The sequence below is a fragment of the Trachurus trachurus genome (assembly GCF_905171665.1).
Source record: "Trachurus trachurus genome assembly, chromosome: 9".
In the NCBI taxonomy this organism is placed as follows: Eukaryota; Metazoa; Chordata; class Actinopteri; order Carangiformes; family Carangidae; genus Trachurus; species Trachurus trachurus.
This window is the reverse complement of record NC_139895.1, coordinates 35,465,516-35,485,255: the sequence shown is the minus strand read 5'-3', so window position 1 is coordinate 35,485,255 and position 19,740 is coordinate 35,465,516. Positions and strand designations below refer to the sequence as shown.

Here is a 19,740-nt window from a genome sequence, read left to right as displayed (position 1 = left end):
CGATTGTTTACATCTATTGCGAGAGTCACAGTCTCTACTTTTGAAGTGCTTAAAATAAATGTTAATACAGCTTCATGAAAATCACAGGAGAGAAATCCAAAGCTTTACACACCTGCCACGCCTAATTAATACTAGTCACGAGAGGTTTTGTAAATGGTCAGTTGATAAATGGCAGACCCTTGCTGAATCAGATGTGATTTACAAAAGAAGCAGTAACACATTTTAACAAAGCAAGAAATGATGTAATGTTTCCTGTTTGATTCTAATGATCTCCTCTTCTCTTTGTTTGATTTCCCCTGCACTGTAGTTTCATTCAAAGGATGGAGACAATGGACAGCATGGTTCAGGAGGGAATGGAAAATGAAGGATTAGCCGCTACACTGCCCCTTAAAAACACCACCCTAAACGACACCACCAATGTCACCAATATTACCTTTTTCCCCTACTATCAGCACTCCATGTATGTGGCTGCAAGCTACATCATAGCCTACTTATTCATCTTTCTTCTGTGTATGGTGGGGAACATCCTGGTGTGTTTGATTGTACTGGAAAACCGTCGTATGCGCACCGTAACCAACCTCTTCATCTTCAACCTGGCCATCAGTGACCTGCTCGTGGGCATCTTCTGCATCCCTACAACACTGGTGGACAACCTCATCACAGGTAACACCCTGTTAGTCCTCACATCTGCTTTATCTCCTCGCTGCCAGTCTGTTGCAGGGACGTCAGTTCTTAGAGTTGTTTTGAAGACACAGGATTTCTGTAGGTCCCTACCCGATACGGGGTCAGCCCTATGTACCCTCAGGCCTATGTTCCCACAGGCCTATGTTCCCTCATTTCTAAGATTTTTCTTATTTCTAAGAATTTTCTCAAAATGAAACTCTAAGTCAAGTCTTTTTTTATTTTTATGCCGCATTTAAAGGGATGATTCAGAGTAATTTCAACCTAGGGGCCTTTGCACTATGACCTCGAGCCAAACGCCCCCCCGCCCCCCCAGAAGCTTGTTTTCTCTTGCTCAAACAGTGGTCGAGTTACCGCTAGTAACCGCATGGCCACAGCCCAATGATCCCACAGCCCTATGTTCCCTCATTTCTAAGACATTTTTTTTCACTGAAGATTTTGAAAATTAGGCCCTATGTTCCCACAGCCCTATGTTCCCTCAGGTTTATGTTGCCTCATTTCTAAGATTTTTCTTATTTCTAAGAATTTTCTCAAAATGAAACTCTAAGTCAAGTCATTTTTATTTTAAAGGGATGATTCAACCTGAGAGTAATTTGAACCTAGGGTCCTTTGCACCATGACCTTGAGCCAAACCCCCCCCCCCCCAGAAGCTTGTTTTCCCTTGCTCGAAACAGTGGTCGAGTTACCGCTATTAAAGCAGCACTAAGTAACTTTTCAACCTTCATAAAATATTTTCATAACTTTTGTGATGGTACATCGACTTACAACAAGTTGAATGACACCTCTGTCGTGGTCTGAAGGGGTCTGTATCTCTTTCTCTGACACTAAGCAGCTTTGAGGAGCATGGTAGGAACCCAGCTCTCACTTTACTTTCACTTTCACTTTTGCGAGTCACAACAAGGAGGGAACAGGCAAAACGGCACTTTAGCAATGGATTATGTTTGTGTTTTCACTTTGAATTGATCCACTGGAAACAGAAACTTAGTTTTGATGTCTTCTGTTAATTTTAATGCAGGATATTTACAGGGCTTCACGCTAGTGCTCATGGGAAATGGAGTCTTCCTTCAGGCAAAACACTACCGCTTTGGTCCACAGGCGCCGCCAAACTCAACCAAAACTGAAAGTTCTTTAGTACTGCTTTAACACAAGTGCCAGCCTTGTAACCATGGTGACTTATGCTGCCGGGCAATCCTGGTCTGGAGCAGGATTAAGTTGAGGCTTATTTATGTTCAAAAAAATTCTGTCGGTGCTTTACACACCATCATGCAATGATACAATGATAAGATATAAAGTAATACAATTCATAAAAAAAAAATAAACTATTAAAAAACAAATTAAATCATGTACATCAATATTTCAAAGGAGGTTAAATCGAAAGCAACTGGACTTAGTTATCTGACTTAGTTATCCTGTCCTAGACAGATAACTAAGTCCAGTTGCTTTCGATTTAACCTCCTTTGAAATACTATGACCTGGGCAAATGAGAATATGCACCGGCTCATGTACATCAATAAAGATAAAATCAAACTAATTAAAAAATAATAACATTAAACTGATGCATTTAAAACTAAAGATTGGGTTGATTCACTGTCACCTGCTTCACATAGAATACATAGAATTGATGGATTTGGTTGATGTCATTTTCTACAGTCAATTGTGTGATAAATGTGATGAATAATATATGAATAAGTTGATAAATATGACAAATATCCCTTTTTAAAATAAATTAATACATTTTGTGAATTTCTTACAACAAGGGGTTTACATAATGATGCTGAAATACTGTAGGAACTTTGTGTCACTTACGTATTGAGCCTATTAGTCATATTGTGCCAGACCTCCTCATTACATTGTTGATGGCAGCAGTTTTTCCTTTTTCATAAATCTCTGTAAGGAACGTATACTCTGCTATGGATAAGCTTCGGTGCGTGCATTTCCTTTGCTTTGCTCCATTTTATGATATTTTCGGCACTCGACTCATGTGGGCTTGTAAGAGGTGAGGCTTAAGACATGCTGATAGAGGAATACTCACATGGTTGTGCGTAATTACACAGCAGAGCACAGACAGGGACTAGTCTGCCTGTCTAGCCTCAGGGGTGACCAACCATCCAGGGTCTAGGAGCCAAATCTTTTACGGTGGTACTGCAAAGAGCCTATGCTGTTTTTATTGTATTATGTTTATTATGTTTGAATGGAGCGCGCTGAAATGGTGCTGAATATTTGAAGCTTTGAAATGTGCTACGGACATGTCAACAAAAAAGTAAGCATCCTCCCAGTCCTCAAGAAGTGTCCTGTTCTTGCCTTCATATTTGCACTTAGCTTTGCATCTAGCCATTTTTGTGAATGAATCACACCTTGCTGTTGGAAAACAGTGCAGGTCGTTAACTGATTAATAACAGTTTACTGAAAAGATCCGACCCGAGTGGCAACGTGATCCTCATGGGAGATTTTTTTTCTTTCTTGCCGTTTTAAATCACACAAACTGTGGAGCCACATCCACTGAGCTCTGTCTCAGCTGATGGTGTTCACGTGGAGGTTGAGATTGGAATGATGAGACATTTGATAGAAAATTAAGTGTTGCCATTTAGACAATTAGAGGCCTATGTCGACTGGTGGGATGTTGGAATGGCGGTTGCCACCCGGATATGCCCACAGGCACAGCTGTATTAACTGAAGCGAATGAGTTGTGAAATGTTTACTACGATAACAAGTTACATGGAAAGCAAGCTAAGATTAATTAACGTTATATTATTTATACTCGGCCATGCAGGTGCAGTTGGCGGTCAGGATGAAGTTGTTCTCCTCGGTCACATGGCCCAGACATGATACATGTCCGTCCTCATCCCTTGTCTCTGACCAGGCAGCACCTCAGTCCCCGCAGCCAGTATTTTCCTGAACATGATTGTTAAATAGCTGCAGGGCCGTAGCCAGGGTTTAGAAATTGGTGAGGTCAGAGGGGGGGGGGGTATGTGAACATGTGGAAAATGTTCACATTATTGACAAAAAAACTATGCATCACTTTGGACCCCTCTAGGTAATAGTAATTTTATAGGCTGTACATAATTACATCAAAATGACCCACAATTATATAAAGTAGACTAAAGGCCCCCACATACTCGGGCGTACATGACTCCGCGTACTCAGTGTCACACAATAGATTACTCGGTGGGAAACCTTCACATCGACAGGTTTTTAATGTGACGCCCGACTATGAAACCTCAAACTTCCGCGGACAGTGCATGTGGAGTCCGTGCGGCTCACAGCCTGGTCGCACTGGATGCGGAACCGAAGCGCAGCGCCCTGGAGCGGAGGCAGTTTCAGATAGGCGCACATGTTAACCAGTCTGCCTGGTCGCACATCTCGAGCTCTGGAGCGCAGTGCGCGCGCCTGCAGCGCTTCAGATCGGTTCATTTCTATTTTTCACGCGAGCCGCGAGCGCCGTCTGTCAAGCTGGATAGGCCAGATCGTACCAGACAGGAAGTCGGGCACAGAAAAGGCGAGAGAATCCGGTAAATTTTCAAAATAAAATAATTAAATGATGATTAACTAAGTTGTTGCTTGTCCATCTATACATATTTGACCGTTGCGTCTGCACACGAGACACACACACACATTTCAAATGACGTGTGTGTGGAAAACCGAGTCGTATGAACGACTGCAGTCGATGTCTGACCGGAGCGGAGAGAGGAGAAGTACTGTACGCGCAGCTTCCGCGTGCAGTGCGACCAAGGGGTCACAGTACATGCACATTACGCCTGACTCTGTGAGGGCCTTTAGACTTTTTATTCTTATTCTTATATTGGCCCATTAGTTATAAAAATGAGGCTGATTGAGCTTACACCGCTGACTACCAGGAAATGTCCTGTGGTTTTCAGCCTTCCATGATTATATTTAACCTACCGTTTACAGCTGAGAACATCAGGTATTGTGCCCTCTCCATTAAATAAAGTGCAGTGAAAAAGTATTTGACCCCTTCCGGATTTCTTACTTTCTTTCTTCTTAAAAGTGAGGTAAGTTTCAGATGATTTTGCATAGAGTTCCAGGTTGAAGGTGCACAGTAGGTTTTTTTTGCCTTTATTTGATAGCACACAGTAGAGATAGACAGGAAAGGGGGAGGCAGAGAGACGGGGAATGACAAGCAGGAAAGGGCTGCCCGACGCGGGATTCGAACCGGGGCCCCCTGCGGTGAGGACTGTAGCACATGGGGCGGCCGCTTTTACCCACTGCGCCACACACCGCCCCTGTGCTGCAAGTTTTAGTCACATTATGTTATAGCTCCCGTTAGGAAACTTAATATACGAGTCAATTAGGCAATTTTTCTCTTCAGGGGCCTGTTGTTCGAAACCTAGATAAGGGATTAAGCCGGGATATGTTGGTTATCCTGGCTGAATTTAGCCTCAAGTCAGTTGTTCAAAAGCTGGATACCTTTATCCTGGTCAAGTTACTATGGTGATTTATTCTCTGCAGCTAGCCTGCTCCAGACCAGGCTAACAGCCAGGCTTAGTTGATTCTGTTCTTTATCTGTGAAGTCAGCAGTCACTCTGATCAGAAATCAATGTCTTTCATACATGTTCTTATGTAGGCTACATATTGGCCTGAATTATAAACAAATAAAATGCATTAACAATAGTCAAAAAACATGAAACATTTACAATATTTATTAGGCTTTTTTTTTTCATAATTGGGCCTTCAAAATTATTTTCATAAAATATGTTATGATTATATTGGCCTAAATATTGGTTGAGGTAAGAAAATAAGAATAAAATTGAGTGAGTGTGAGCACCTTCCAAATAATTTATAGACCTCGTCATCATTGTTATCGGCAATTTATTGAAGCACCAAACAGCATAATGTTGTAATATTTAATTAATTTTCACCTGTTGCACATTTGGCCATGTGCTGTAAACTTTACTTCAGATTTGTGCAATTAATCATCTTCCACTGCTCATCATTAAGGCAAAGTGCACAACTGTTCATTTGTGAAAGGAACTTGAGTTGTGATTATAATTTTGGATTATTAAATCAGTCCGCAGTTGTCCGCCGAGCTCTCTCTGATGAGCTTTACGACAGCAGCGGTGCTTTTTTTTTTTAAGGGAGGTGTGTTACCTGACGTCAACATTAAGTTCCTGTTGATTGGAGGAAAGTGGCCACACCTGTCCTCTCATCGGTGAATCTGTGATCAATCTCTGTGGTCTACTGACGAGAGAATAAGTTACACCTGGCTTGACAAAGCCGCTCCTCCTCAGCCTGGCTCGGCGTTCCAACAACCAACTAAACCAGGATGGACTTATGAGACTTTGTCCAACCTGGCTTTTCCACTTATCCTGGATATCTTTATTCTACTTTCGAACAACAGGCCCCAGGTCCTTCTTATCTTGTTGCCATAATATCACTGCACAGCTGCAAAAGTACAGTGAGCTGTATAGCCATCTGCCACATTATAGATTAATGGGCTCGGGCTGTCACTCACTCATCAGTAGGTGCTGTTAATTAATAACAACTTTACATAACAATGGTGCCAGATTTTCAGCCTGTTGGACTGTTAGCCTCAGCTTCAGAAACAAGAGCGCATTATTCAAGACTGCATAAGTTTATATGTTTGTTCCACTTAATTGAAATTGTGAAGCATTGTCAGATAGTCTTTCTGAACTACTGTACAGTAAATGGAAAGATACTTTGAAGTTGAAATGAATGAAATTGAAATAAATGAACCAATGGTGTAATTACAGTTGAATTTTGACAGTTCAGTCAATACTGGAAAAAAATATCAAATTTTTTACACCACTTAGTAGTATCTGCCAGATAGTATACTGAGGGAGCATTTGTACCTCATGCTACCCTAGTTCAAAAATACTGAACTATACCATTAATGTGTTTTCACCACATTAGTAAGGTTGACTGCATAACTTTGCAGTTATTGTAACTAGCTGCAAGCTAATGTTAACGTTTGCTATGACTGGCTGTGTCTTACGAAAGCCTCCAATGTACGTTCCACTTGTAGACTATTAAATGTTTTCAAAACCATCCTGATGTTTTTCATCAGGATGTACTGTATCAACATTGAAGACAAACTCAATCATGAAACTCCTCTTTTCAGAATACCTCTGGAACAAATGTCGGTCAGATTTATTATTATAACCATCAGATTCACTTTCAGGAAAAAGAAACTAGTTCAGTTGCGTAATTCCTCAATTAACATCCATTTAAGATTACAGAGGCCTGTTGTGCACACTTGCCTGCCTAATTAGGAACTGATTGACACTGTTGCGACTCTTTGCTTTAACTTTAGAAACTTGAGTTAAGGTAATTAAGCCCTTCTCTCATGGCACTTTTCCTATTTTTGTTGGTTTGTCACCCAGCAGTTATTGATTGATCCACAGTGTTTCATTCCTATTGGTTCTCATTAGTCTGTTGATTACCATAGATTATAGTGTGCTGAGACAGACATTGTGTACCACTGTCACCTTACATGCACAGTGAAGTAATAAACTTTTATTTTTCAGGACAACCTGAGCTATAATAATATGTTAAAATTACATTACTCACAAAAAGTTAGGCATATTCAGCTTTCAGATAAAATTTCAGAATGCAGCTAAAATGCACCATAACCTTTACATGTGAACTTAATTTGACCCTCTCTAAACTTTTGAATGCACATGTCCAACTGTTCAGTGTTTTATTATTTATAATATAACATGCTGTTCTCTAACAAGCAAAATTCACGAGTCTCTGATCCATGAATCGACCACTAAATGTTCTGATTCAATGACCGTTTGTATTGAATGAGTCCTCTTCATCATGCTGTTCACATGTTGACAACATGAGACCAAGGCGACACCTAACAGTACCTGGATATGTTGAGGCCTCAGACATTATAGTGCTGGAAGACACAGACTGGATAGGGGCACTGATTTCACAGCTGACAGTGATAAATCAGTCACTCTTCCTAAAGGACCGCCTTACCTACTAGTGTGAACATCTCTCTTGAAACCATTTCACAGCATGGTTACTGGATAAATGTCAGGCTCACATTGGGTCACTGCAATTAGGTGTTTTCTTTGTAATAAGTCATACTGTAGTGAATACTGTTATTGATTGACCTGATTGATTGAGCTCCAGGAGCTGGACAACCAGCCAACATTATCCTATTAAATGCCTTGGGAATTCAGCTTTGGACCCTAGGAATACCTGAATTTCACCTAGCTTGAAGCCTATTCCAGTCTACTTCTATTATTAAACTTAAAGGAACTTGAGGCAGGATCAAGGAATAAAACTCATTAGCGATACAACGGCCGTTGCAGCCGTTAGGTTAACTGCAGCCATCAGCCAAGCTGGTGCACAGCAGTGCAGCTGATGCTGTGACAGTGACACTGTGGCTGTATTGGAAACGGCATACTATACCAGCGGTTCCCATTAAAGGGATAGTTCACCCAAAATTGAAATTGCACTCATTATCTACTCACCCTCATGTGGACTAAGGGCTGGGAGAAGTTTCAGAGTCCTCCGCGGCTTCTCTGAGTTACAGGGGGTCTCGGCGTAGCAGTGCATGTCCGTATAACGGTTGCAAATGGATACCAACTGTCTTCGTAACAAAAAGACACACGTGCATGTATGTATGTATGTATGTATTGAAGCCCCGAAATGCGAAATTGTCCCGAAAAAAATTAAATAAGTCTATATTTCAAGCTTGTTTGTAGCGGAAGCTTCTCTTCCTGGTTCGTCAAATTTGGACGAACCAGGGTCTGTCCTCTTCCCAGTTTGTCCAAATTTGACGAAGAGGAGCTTCGAGAAGCTTCCGCTATAAAACAAGCTTGAAATATAGACTTATTTAATTTTTTTCGGGACAATTTCGCATTTCAGGGCTTCAATACAAGACGGACATTACATACGAGCAGCATGGAGGTATTTGGATGTTTTTTGGTGTGTCAGGGTCCCCTGGTCTACAGCTGGCCTACTCTGAAACACTGACACAATAACATCAGTGTTACAAATGAAGTATAGTACTAAGTACTAAGCCAGACCGCAGTAACTACGCAAACGCTGAAACAGAAAAATGGCTTTAAAGTTTTTTGATTTGCCTTCCAAATGTGTTGTAGGTAGATTAGTGATATTCATGCAATTAAATATATGACCACATATTTTACATTTGACCCCTAAAAGCAGATACTGCGCTCTGGTGCCAGGTTTCCTTAAATAGACAGGTAATGCTGAGGCAAAGTGCAGTAACTACAATGTTGCTGTTTTCTTCCAGCTTTCATTACTTAATTACTACCTTGGCCACCTCAAAAATGATTAATAATTTGACAGTACAAACTTTAGTGAGCTAACATTTAAAGTCCCCCTCCCGCGATCCTTTTTGGTTATTTTAAAACATTCTCTGTGGTCTTTAAATTGTGATTATGAAGTTTTTAGCCAAAATCACAAAACCTGTGCCATTTCCCAGGGCTCTCCTTCTGCACAGCACCAGCAGCTCATTAGCAATGCACCTCTGTAGGGTGGGCGGAGACTGCGCTGCTCTGCACCGTTACTGGCTAGCAGTGTGTAATAGAGCGCAGTAACTGCAGCTGAAGTACAGGGAAAAAGAGGCAGAGTGCAGTAACTGCGGTTTGGCTCAGTTTTGAGCGTGATTTTGTACAGGGAAACAGGTTACACCCCGCCTTTCCGAAGCCCGCCTTTCCGAAAATAGACTTCCATTCATCGTAATAGCGAGGTTTTCAATTTTTTCTAAAGACCCCGCTATTCCGAAAAGGCTATTGGGGAAACCCCCCCCCCCCCCCCCCCCACTCCCCCCCACTCCGAACGGACAGACGGACGTAATCAGAAAGGAACCGGAGGCTGTGCAGTGCGCAATGATCCTTTTTTCCTTTTTGGGGTCAAACGGATCATGTGCATAATTAACAGCAAAACAAGCAAATACTTCATATTAATGACATATAACGGTCATTATGCTTCTAGCCTGTCTAGCCTCTACCTGGTCTTTTTACTAAACTTAACCAACTCCTTTCTTCATTGCCTAAGCCCAACCAAAGCATCTCCCTCAGTCAGCTCAGCACGAGCGGTGGCTCAAGCCGGCTTCAACTGCGCTCGAGTGGAGCAGGGGGGAGAAAAGTGTATTTCTTTTACTGTGTGGGAGATCTCCAAGTCTCTGAGCAGCGCACATTTCACAGACAACGTTAAAGATGTTAATTGAGGAATTACGCAACTGTAAACAACGTCACGCGGTTCAGCACATTGGACAGCTGCAGGGGGAGGGTGTCGGAACAGCGGTGTTTCGAAGTGGGGGTATTTCGGAACAGCGGGGTGTCTGAGTGGAGGTGTGTCGGAATGGAGAGCCGTTCCCAGGGAAAACAGATACAGAGTGCAGTAACTGTAGTTACTGCGGTTTGGCTCAGTTTCAAGAGTGATTTTGTAGTTACTGCAATTTTTCATACCTCATATCTCTAAAACTGAGCAAAATTGACCGCTGAAAATTTTACACAAGATAAAACATTTATTGACAAGTTCAATTTCACAAAAAACTCAATTTGGAATTTTCACGTAGTTACTGCGGTCTGGCTTAGCAGGGCAGTATAGCTCACCTGATGGATTTTATAACAGGTCTGGGATCGAATCCCAGTGTGCAGTTTTGTGATGCAGCTTTTCTGCATCATTATGTGTGTAGTGTTTGTGTGTGTGTAATGTGTGGCCTCTCTATCAAAAATGCCAGGGCCTCTTTTTGGTGCCAGTCCACCACTGCCCATTAAAACGCATGTGTATTTCTTCACAAATCCTGCCTCAAGTTCCTTTGAAGGTAAAATAATATCTGTCAACTCAACTCTTTCTGTTGCATGAGTCAACTACAAGAACTACTGTGAAGGATTTCCAAAAATCCTCCAAGTGTAACGGAATTTCCCCGCATTCCCCATGAGCTTTCAGTTTGAGTACGACTGCACTGAGCTTTTGTCACTTTTTTCAACAGGGTGGCCCTTTTCCAACACTGTGTGCAAGATGAGTGGCTTTGTGCAAGGCGTGTCTGTGTCTGCTTCAGTCTTCACCTTGGTGGCCATTTCTGTGGAAAGGTTAGTGAGTGCTGTGGTCTCATACTTAAAGGGATAGTCCACCCAAAATTCAAATTGCACTCATTATCTACTCACCCTCATGTGGACTAAGGGCTGGGAGAAGTTTCAGAGTCCTCCGTGGCTTCTCTGAGTTACAGTGGGTCTCGGCGTAGCAGTGCATGTCCATATAACGGTTGCAAATGGATACCACTTTTCTGCGTAACAAAAAGACACACCAAAAAACATCCAAATACCTCCATGCTGCTCGTCTGTAATGTCCGTCTTGAATTGAAGCCCCGAAATGCGAAATTGTTCAGGAAAAAATTAAATAAGTCTATATTTCAAGCTTGTTTGTAGCGGAAGCTTCTCGAAGCTCCTCCTCCCGGTTCGTCCAATTTGGACGAACCAGGGTCCGTCCTCTTCCCGGGAAGAGGAGCTTCGAGAAGAAGGTATTTGGATGTTTTTTGGTGTCTTTTTGTTACGAAGACAGTTGGTATCCATTTGCAACTGTTATATGGACATGCACTGCTACGCCGAGACCCCCTGTAACTCAGAGAAGCCACGGAGGACTCTGAAACTTCTCCCAGCCCTTAGTCCACAAGAGGGTGAGTAGATAATGAGTGCAATTTGAATTTTGGGTGAACTATCCCTTTAAAGCAGAAGTAAGCGATACGGTCGTTTTTCTGACTTCTTGTCAGCCGATAGAGTTAGCAGTCCCCGCCCTCGTCATGGATCGATTGGTCCTCGTCCCTACGTCACCACATTCACGCGCATCCCTTGGCTGCACACACAGAGAGGACCGCCCCTTTATGCCGTTCTCTCTCCTCATTGGATAAAGGTTGTAGGATACAAGGAAATAAAATAAAAGTTTTCTCCTCGGCTTACAGCAGAGCAGAGTGACTGACAGACCCGTGTTTCAGACCAAACACTCTATGTAAGTGATTGCCGTCGGAAGATAGAACTATTTAAGACTTATATTAACACAAATATTCCGCTTACTTCTGCTTTAAGTTACTATCAGTTAGAACTGGTGCTATACTCAGTGATGATGCTTTTTCTATCTACCACAGGTTTCGCTGCATAGTGTACCCTCTACAACCCAAGCCAACTTTACTTGTTGCCAAGGCAGCCATCGTCTTTATCTGGGTGCTTGCAGTGGTGATCATGTGTCCTGCTGCAGTGGCACTAACAGTGGAAAAATATCCTCTCCACTACATGGTGTACAATGATGACGTCAACAACACCTTGCCTCTGTACACCTGTTATGAAGATTTTAACAACCCTCAGATGAGAAAGGTTTACACAACAGTTCTTTTTGCTCATATTTACCTGGTGCCCCTCACTGTCATCACCGTGATGTACGGAAGCATTGGCGTCAAACTTTTCTCCTATGTGGTTGTAAACAGAGAGCCACAGCTGGCCAATGACGAAGGTAGAAGGGGTGGTCTGCCAATGATATCACGGAAAAAGATCAAAGTGATAAAGATGCTGATCGTGGTGGCATTGCTCTTCATGTTGTCCTGGTTGCCTCTCTGGACCCTAATGATGATGACGGACTACGCAGGCTTGGACAGGGACCAGCTGGACCTTATAACCAGCTACATCTTTCCCTTTGCTCACTGGCTGGCTTTCTCCAACTCCAGTGTCAACCCCATCATCTACGGCTACTACAATGAAAACTTTAAGAGGGGCTTCCAGGTGTTATGCAAATCCAGACCTTTCTGTTGCCTCATGCAGTGCAAGCTGTGGAGAAGGAGTCCCAGGTGGAGCAGGTCTGTTCAACCACCTTGTGGGGGCCCTAACTTCAGAGATGCTACAAGCCATCACAACCGCCTCGTCTTGGGGATGAGAAATCGAGTCCATAATGAAAACAAGTTGACTGATGCAGTGGAGATGAACAAAAATGCAAGGGCAGGGAGTGTAGCGGTCCATTCAGAAAGAAGTCTTTCAAACCAAGCGTTAGAAATGTCAGGTGTGCCAAAGAAAGGAAGTAGTAGTAAAGAGTCAGACAAGGCAAGTTCATTGGCAGTTTCGGTCTATCAGGCTTGGGATAACTGAGTCACACTGCTTCTCTGAAATAAGCCCCAAAAAAAACATGTGTTGTATTGTAGTCTCAAGGGAGAAGGGACTAGCAAGTATCTGATGCTGGAATGATGGTGAGTCATTAACCTTAGTTCAGATCAGTAACTTTAAAGAGGAACTATGCAAGAAATTGTACCTTTATTAAATTGAAATTATAAATTTATTAGGCAGCTTAAATGTTCAGTGTGTAATAACACAAGGTTTATTGGCAAAATTTTAATATACTACCCATGAATATATTAGTATAAGTGTATAATCGCTATAAAATAAAATTTGTAGCCTTGTAATTCTTCTTTTATACATAGAGGGCCGGATTTACTAAGATCCCAGATAGCGGGCGCTATATTGTTTGCGCCCGCTATAATATTGCGAGTTTGGTTAGTGCACGCAAAACAGGTGATCTACTAAGAGTAACCCGCTAAATGAAAACACGTGCAAACCGCAATATGTAAATGAGGGTTTTGCGCGTGGTAATCGTTTCCGCCATGGAGAGAGTGGACAGAGAGCTGGACGGACGAAGGGACAGAATGACATTTGATCCTATGCATAATGACAGCATGTGTGTTCATCTCTCTCGCACTCTGTTTAGATAAATAAACACAAATCGCTACAGGGCCCAACTCGTCATAAGGTGACGAACAGGCAGCAGCTGCAGCCACAATCACACACCTAATATGTGTGTGTGTGTGTGCCGCCCATGATCCAGTGGATTAATAGAGAGCTCAGGTGGGACACACGGATCTAAACGCTCTGACCACTGACCAGAGGGATCAAAGACGGGTGAAGGCAGCGGTGACGTGTCTCAGTCCGGGACCGGGACTGAGAGACGGAGCTGAGCAGCCAGGTGAGAGGAGAGGAAAGGAGAGGAGCGCACTGCAGGACAGACGTGCCCCGTGCGTAATGGCGCGTAAATGACTTTTAACACGGCTGAAAAACTGTTACAGAATTACCCAGATGTGAGGAAATGCAGAGATGTAAGATCACGGGGCTCTGACAGGTATCAAATCAATAAACGCATACGTTTTGGCAAAGTTGTATCAGTTAGTACATGGTTTTCAGACGTGGTGAATAAAGACGCAAAAACAGCTACCGCAATCTCTTCCTGGGGCCTCATTTATCATCGTGGATACACCTTTTTTTACGCCATTTTCCCCTCGTTTTGTGCGTACGCACTTTTCTCCGCCAAATTTGGGATCTATCAAGCCAAAACCTGACGGGGAAAAGTGCGGACATTTACACCCATTTTGACCCTGGCGTACGCCTTTTTTGAGGAACAGGAGGAATTGGCGACACCGTTGCTGAGTCAGAGAACTGCAGTGTGAGAGGGAGAGAGGAGCGGAGTAGGTTTAGAAGAGCACAGAGGATTTTTAAAGTAATTGTGGTAGTGGTGGACCGTTGATGCTGGCAATCCAACCCGCTCTATAATAACACTAGGCTTTATGTTAATTGATAAACAGAGCGCATTGTGGATTTTTATTTTTTGATTAGGCTATGTGACGTCCGACAAGGATCAAACCCTCCAAGTTTTAAAACACACAGGCAGCAGCGCACACTGATCTGCAGCTACTGAGACTGTTATTAATCTGTCACCTGAGTTAACGAGGTTCACGTGTGTTTGGAGCTGACGAGAGGAGAGAATAAAGGGGGGGCGACCGCCATTCCGAAGGACCGCCATTCCGACGGTCTGCCAGTCCGAAAATTCCCAAAGGTCCGTCATTTCGAACTTCCCGAGGGGCCGCCGTTCCGAATGTGTTTTATTTTGAAAATTGACCGGATTCTCTCGTGGTTGGACTTCCTGCCCGGCTTGACACGACTCGCCGCGGGGACAGCGCCCGACCGGCCCCTCCCCCTCCCCCTCCGCCTCCAAAGTTTCACCCAGGTGCGAGTCTGATGCATTGCATCCATGGTCTGATGCAGCCGCGGCACTCCTGCTGAAAATAAATGTCCTTGCTCTGTGCTTTGGTTAGGTTTAGGCAATGTAGAAAGGAGTTGGTTAAGTTTAGTAAAAAGGTTAGGTAGAGGCCAATAAAATCGCAGTTGCTATGTATCTCCCCCGGGAGTCGAACCCTGATCCACCGCGTCAAGAGCAGATGCTCTGACCACTACGCTACCACCGCAATTAGGCTTGTTTACTCTGTGCCGTAAACGATTCAAGATTTTTTCAGGTTCGGAATGGCACCCTTTCTTTCAGGTTCGTAATGGCACCCTTTTCCCATAAATAATTAAGGGTCGGCATTCCGACAAATTAAAGTAAACGTTCGGAGTGGCGGCCCTTCGGAATGGCACCCTGGAACCGAATAAAGAGCGAGACAACGCGGCTCTGAGGAGGAACTGTGAAGGACTCAGCTGTAGCCTAATGGAAAATGACCTAAACCGAGTCCAGTAGAGCTGTAACTGTGTAGTGGGAAGGCCTGCAAAGTAATGGTAACTATCGTCCTGCTTTACATTGTTTTAACATCTAGGTAAAAAAAAAAAAAAAAAAAAAAAAGATTTTCTGGGATAAACGGGCAGATTATATAAGATTCTTCTTCTTTCTGCTCCCTTTTGTTGAGATTTGGGAGGTTTTTGTTTTTATTGTAGCTTATTAAAATGCAAGATCATTTTTCTGACTGATTTATTGCCCGTGTAGCTATCTGCTTTCGGAGAAGCGGAGAAGTTCCGCTTCTTTCCCCCGTCCTCCGCCGGTTGTCTCCGTTGTCACTTTGTTGTCACAAAAGTTGCTGCGCCACAGAGAGCACATGGCTAATTAAATATGCACGTGCTGACCATATAGAGTTGTATATAGGCGTTCCGGGGGCGGAGTAAGAGGTGTGTTCACGTGTGCACCATTCTTGAGTCCTGTGTGATTTATTGCGGAGAGTTGTGCGTACACACAGTTTGATTGATCTGAAAAAGGTGTAAATATTTAGGGTGTACGCCATTTTCGTCTTTTCGCCATACGCAAATATTTAGTAGCAGTTTTACACCCTCTTTCATAAATGAGGCCCCTGGTTTGGTAAATCACATTGCACGCGCTAAATAAATCTATTTGCATCTACTCCTCCCAGTATTCTGCACGTTCTGGCTGAAACGCCCATATTTACATATTCATCAAGGCAAACACGCTAAATGGATCGCACATGCTATTCTGCCCGTGTGAGGGACGCAATCCTCGGTGCGTCCGGTTAGTAGATCAGGTTCCACATGTGTTTGCGTGTGCGTTTGCACACGCTTTAATACACGCAAACCTTTAGTAAATCCGGCCCAGAGAGTGTCGACCTCTTGTGCCACCATGTTTGTATGGCAGCCCAAACTGAAAATCCAGCCAGCCAGACAGCACGTTTAGCGAGTTTTGCGTGCAAAAATAAGCCAACAAAGAAGGTGGGAGGAAAGAAGAAGGAGTAGGAAAGAGCAGACATATCGTTTAGATCTTCACCTCATTGGCCCATGCTCCTGAAATACTCCCAGTCGTCCCAGTCCTGGTAAACACGTTTTGTTGTCCTCAGAGGCCACCGTCGATTTACCGATGGGACGGGTGAGTGTGAGCCAGTAAGTGAGCACTGTAAACTAGAATCTGAACGTTAGATATCACGGTTTTACCCTGATATTATACAGTGGACCTTTAAAGGTACATTGTGTAGGAATTACTCCCATCTAGCGTTGCGGTTGTATATCACAAGCAACTCAATCGTATTTTTCATGCTGCATTTACATGAAATTGGGCAGACGGATGACAGCCGCTGCACGTTAACAGCATAAACAAGCCTCTATGTAAACAAGTGGTCCGTCAGCACGAGGCAAAACAATACACAATACACGTGATATGTTGTCAAGGCGATGTCATATTGTTTACCTGACCCACGTTTTACCGGCTTTCTCTGGACTTCTGTGACTAAAATGACATCTGGTTTGTTACCGACGGCCTTCTGTCTGACTGCAGGTGAATGCAGCATCAGTGTAACGCTCCATTCCTCCTCACTGCGTTACCGCGGTGACTTTTCACAGACGCCACCTCCACCTGAGCCGACAGCTCCGGTGTCTCCGCTGAGTTTCCGTGGTTTCCTACCGTCACGCAGACCTGTGTTTATAGGGGCGCCTGCTGGAGCTCCCTCCTGCAATTTGAACTGAGTTAGAGACAGGTTAATCAAGTCTACACAAGTCAGCTGTGACCCTTCAATCCAACCAGCAAGACCCAGCATGAAAGAACGCAAGAGAAAGAGTTGACAATGTGACAGAATTACTCCGCGTACATTACAAGCGTAACCACCAAGCACAATCCAATGTTCACGATCTCAGACAAGAATGGCTTTTCAGACGCAACCACAAAGCAAAACGTGGACCACACACACACACACACCAGTGATAATAACACACACCAGTTCAATTCAGTCAACAGAAAGTTTAGTTCAAGTGACCCCTCTCCCTCAACAAAACGTCTCTGGGTCAGGTAGCTTTCCTTCCCCTTGTTATTTTCACCTAAAGAACTCCTCTTCCCAAACGGTCCAGGTTTATAATCCACACCACAGGACGAAGGCGACCGTCAACACGACTCACCTGCGGACTTGGTTCAAAAGCCAGAGACAGGCTCCGAGGAGATGCTACTGCTCCAATATGGTTAGGCGCCATCTTGCCTATCATTTTTAAAAACAGGTGTGAATTATTGAGGGGGCACCATTGGCTGGGGCTGGAGGTGTGACCGGGGCGTGAATTAACAGCAGAAGAGAGAAGTTTAACGAAAACATTTATTTATTACTTTCCTGACGGATCGTCAAATTTTTTTTACAAAACACAAAGTAGGAATAACAACTGCTGAATCAAACAATCCTCTGCTGCAATCCAAGAAAGCCATTTCAATTTTAAAACAATTACAGAATATAGAAAAAAGAGAGCTGGCTGAAGCCAAAAAGGCAGTCTGAGGCACTCTGAATGTAGCGTAAAAAAGAAAAAATCCTTTATTTAACACGGATGGAACAGGGATTAATTAAGGGATTTTAATTACACTACATTCAGAGTGTCTCAGACTGCCTTTTTTGCTTCAGTCAGCTCTTTTTTCTACATTTTTTAAGTCTTGATGAGCACCACTTTTTACAACCCACACTTTTTTACATCTCTCCTTAGACCCAGATTGCAGCACTCCCAGTTGCTTTGTTTCTCAATCACAGAATATGTTGCAATCAGAAATATGATGCTGCCTCCAGGGCAAGCCGTTGGGGGTTATAGAATCAACAACCCTTTGATGAAGCTGAATAAATAAAGCAAACACACAATGCAGGTGAATTTAAGAGTAGGTTTGAGAGAGTCCATCCAGTTTAGTATTTTATTAATACTTGTTGTAAAACAGGCCTGTGAAGATTAGGCTATTATATTCTAGAAACTGGCTGGTTTTGGTTGGCAATAAACTGAAGGGGAGATGTGAAATTACTACTGTATGTGCGATAATGGCACACATCATCTGTCTATTGAAATTATTGAAAGATTAACCCTAAAGATTATCATTACTGTCTCTTGAGTCTTCACTGTCATTGCTGCACTGTTTTATACAAATGTTGTTTTTCCGTTTACTTGAAATGAGTTGTGTTGTTAGCTTTAACTATTGGTGTTTACGTCTATGAGAACAAAGACGGCTCCCGCACACTGTCTTTCACTTGCAAAGTCGTTTAATTAGTAGGTTACATGTTTCGGCCTCGTAGCATAACCACATACGTTGTGTACTTTAATTAAACGACTTTGCAAGTGAAGGACAGTGTGCGGGAGCCGTCTTTGCTCTCATTGTTTGACCGTGCTGGTCTTCTCCTACGCACCTGCCTGCCCTTGAAGGTGTGTATACGTTTTTAGCAGATGAAATAAACACACTGATGCTGTACCAAGATACTAATCCTTACATACCTTAATGATACAAATGATTTAAATATCCCCATATATGTGTGCTTAACAAAGGTTTATCTACAAGAGCCAAGGCTTAGGAAGTGACTTATTGAAAGAAGGGTTTATTATTATTATTATTATATCATTTATTGGTGTTTTACATGTATGGTGATTGCTATCTTTATTGCTAAGCTACTGTATCTGGGTATGATGTGCCTTGTTTGTTTTCCTGCAGCATTGTTAATGTATATCCCGGGCAGGAGGAGGCCTAGTGCTTAACTACTTTGTGTTTACGCCCTGTTGCACAAGTCAGCTTGTTGTTTACATGTACAGTGCCGTGGTAACAGCAGTTAGCTGTTTTTGTGTGCGCTTTCCAGTCATTCATTGGAAATGTGACGCATGCCAGCTCAGGTGTCATGGACATACGATGTATTTAGCATAAAGTTTTGTAATGTTATTGTAACAACTGTTTAATTTATAAAATGTGTTACTAATGTTAAAAAAAAAAGTTCTTCAACCTTATTTACACATTTTAATGGAATATGTGTTACCTGATGATATCACTGAACAACCAAAACAGATTGTCTGTGGCTTGCAATGCCAAACTTGAAAGTGTATTGTTGCTATCTATGTTTTTTTTCTCCTCCACTAATGCTGTGTAACTGTCACACTGTTATTTTCTCTCCATAATGTACCGGAGTTTGATTGATCAGTGCTTTTAAAGCCAGCGCTATTATGGATAGTTTTGTTTCATCTTTGATGGTGACTCATGTGATATGTATATGGGACTGATTGGATGGAAGAAAACAGCTCTGTGTTCGGCTGCAACCTCAAACAAACCGGCAGCATCTTGTCTTTCTGCATTTCTTGTTGTTTTTAAGCTCCGACTGCTACAGCTCATTGGTGATGAGTGGATCAACTGTAAAGTCATAAATGCATGCTCTATGTAAGTGGACTCTCTTGTTGGGAACAAAGACTAGTGACTGTGATACCTCAGAGACATTTGTGGTGATTTAGTTGTTAAATTATGTGTGGTTGTATTATTTATTGACCAATAAGTTGTAGTCTGTGCAGCAATGTACAACACATGTTCATG

General features: G+C 42.9%; 1 protein-coding gene across 1 annotated transcript; it reads left to right on the top strand.

Moving 5' to 3' along the window:
* Positions 1-338: 338 nt before the first annotated feature.
* npffr1l2 (neuropeptide FF receptor 1 like 2) lies at positions 339-12,776 on the top strand (the record flags this gene model as incomplete). Its single annotated transcript, XM_083978648.1, has 3 exons — positions 339-663; positions 10,640-10,739; positions 11,789-12,776. 3 exons carry the CDS (start codon positions 339-341, stop codon positions 12,774-12,776), a joined length of 1,413 nt encoding a protein of 470 aa, XP_083834774.1.
* Positions 12,777-19,740: the final 6,964 nt, after the last annotated feature.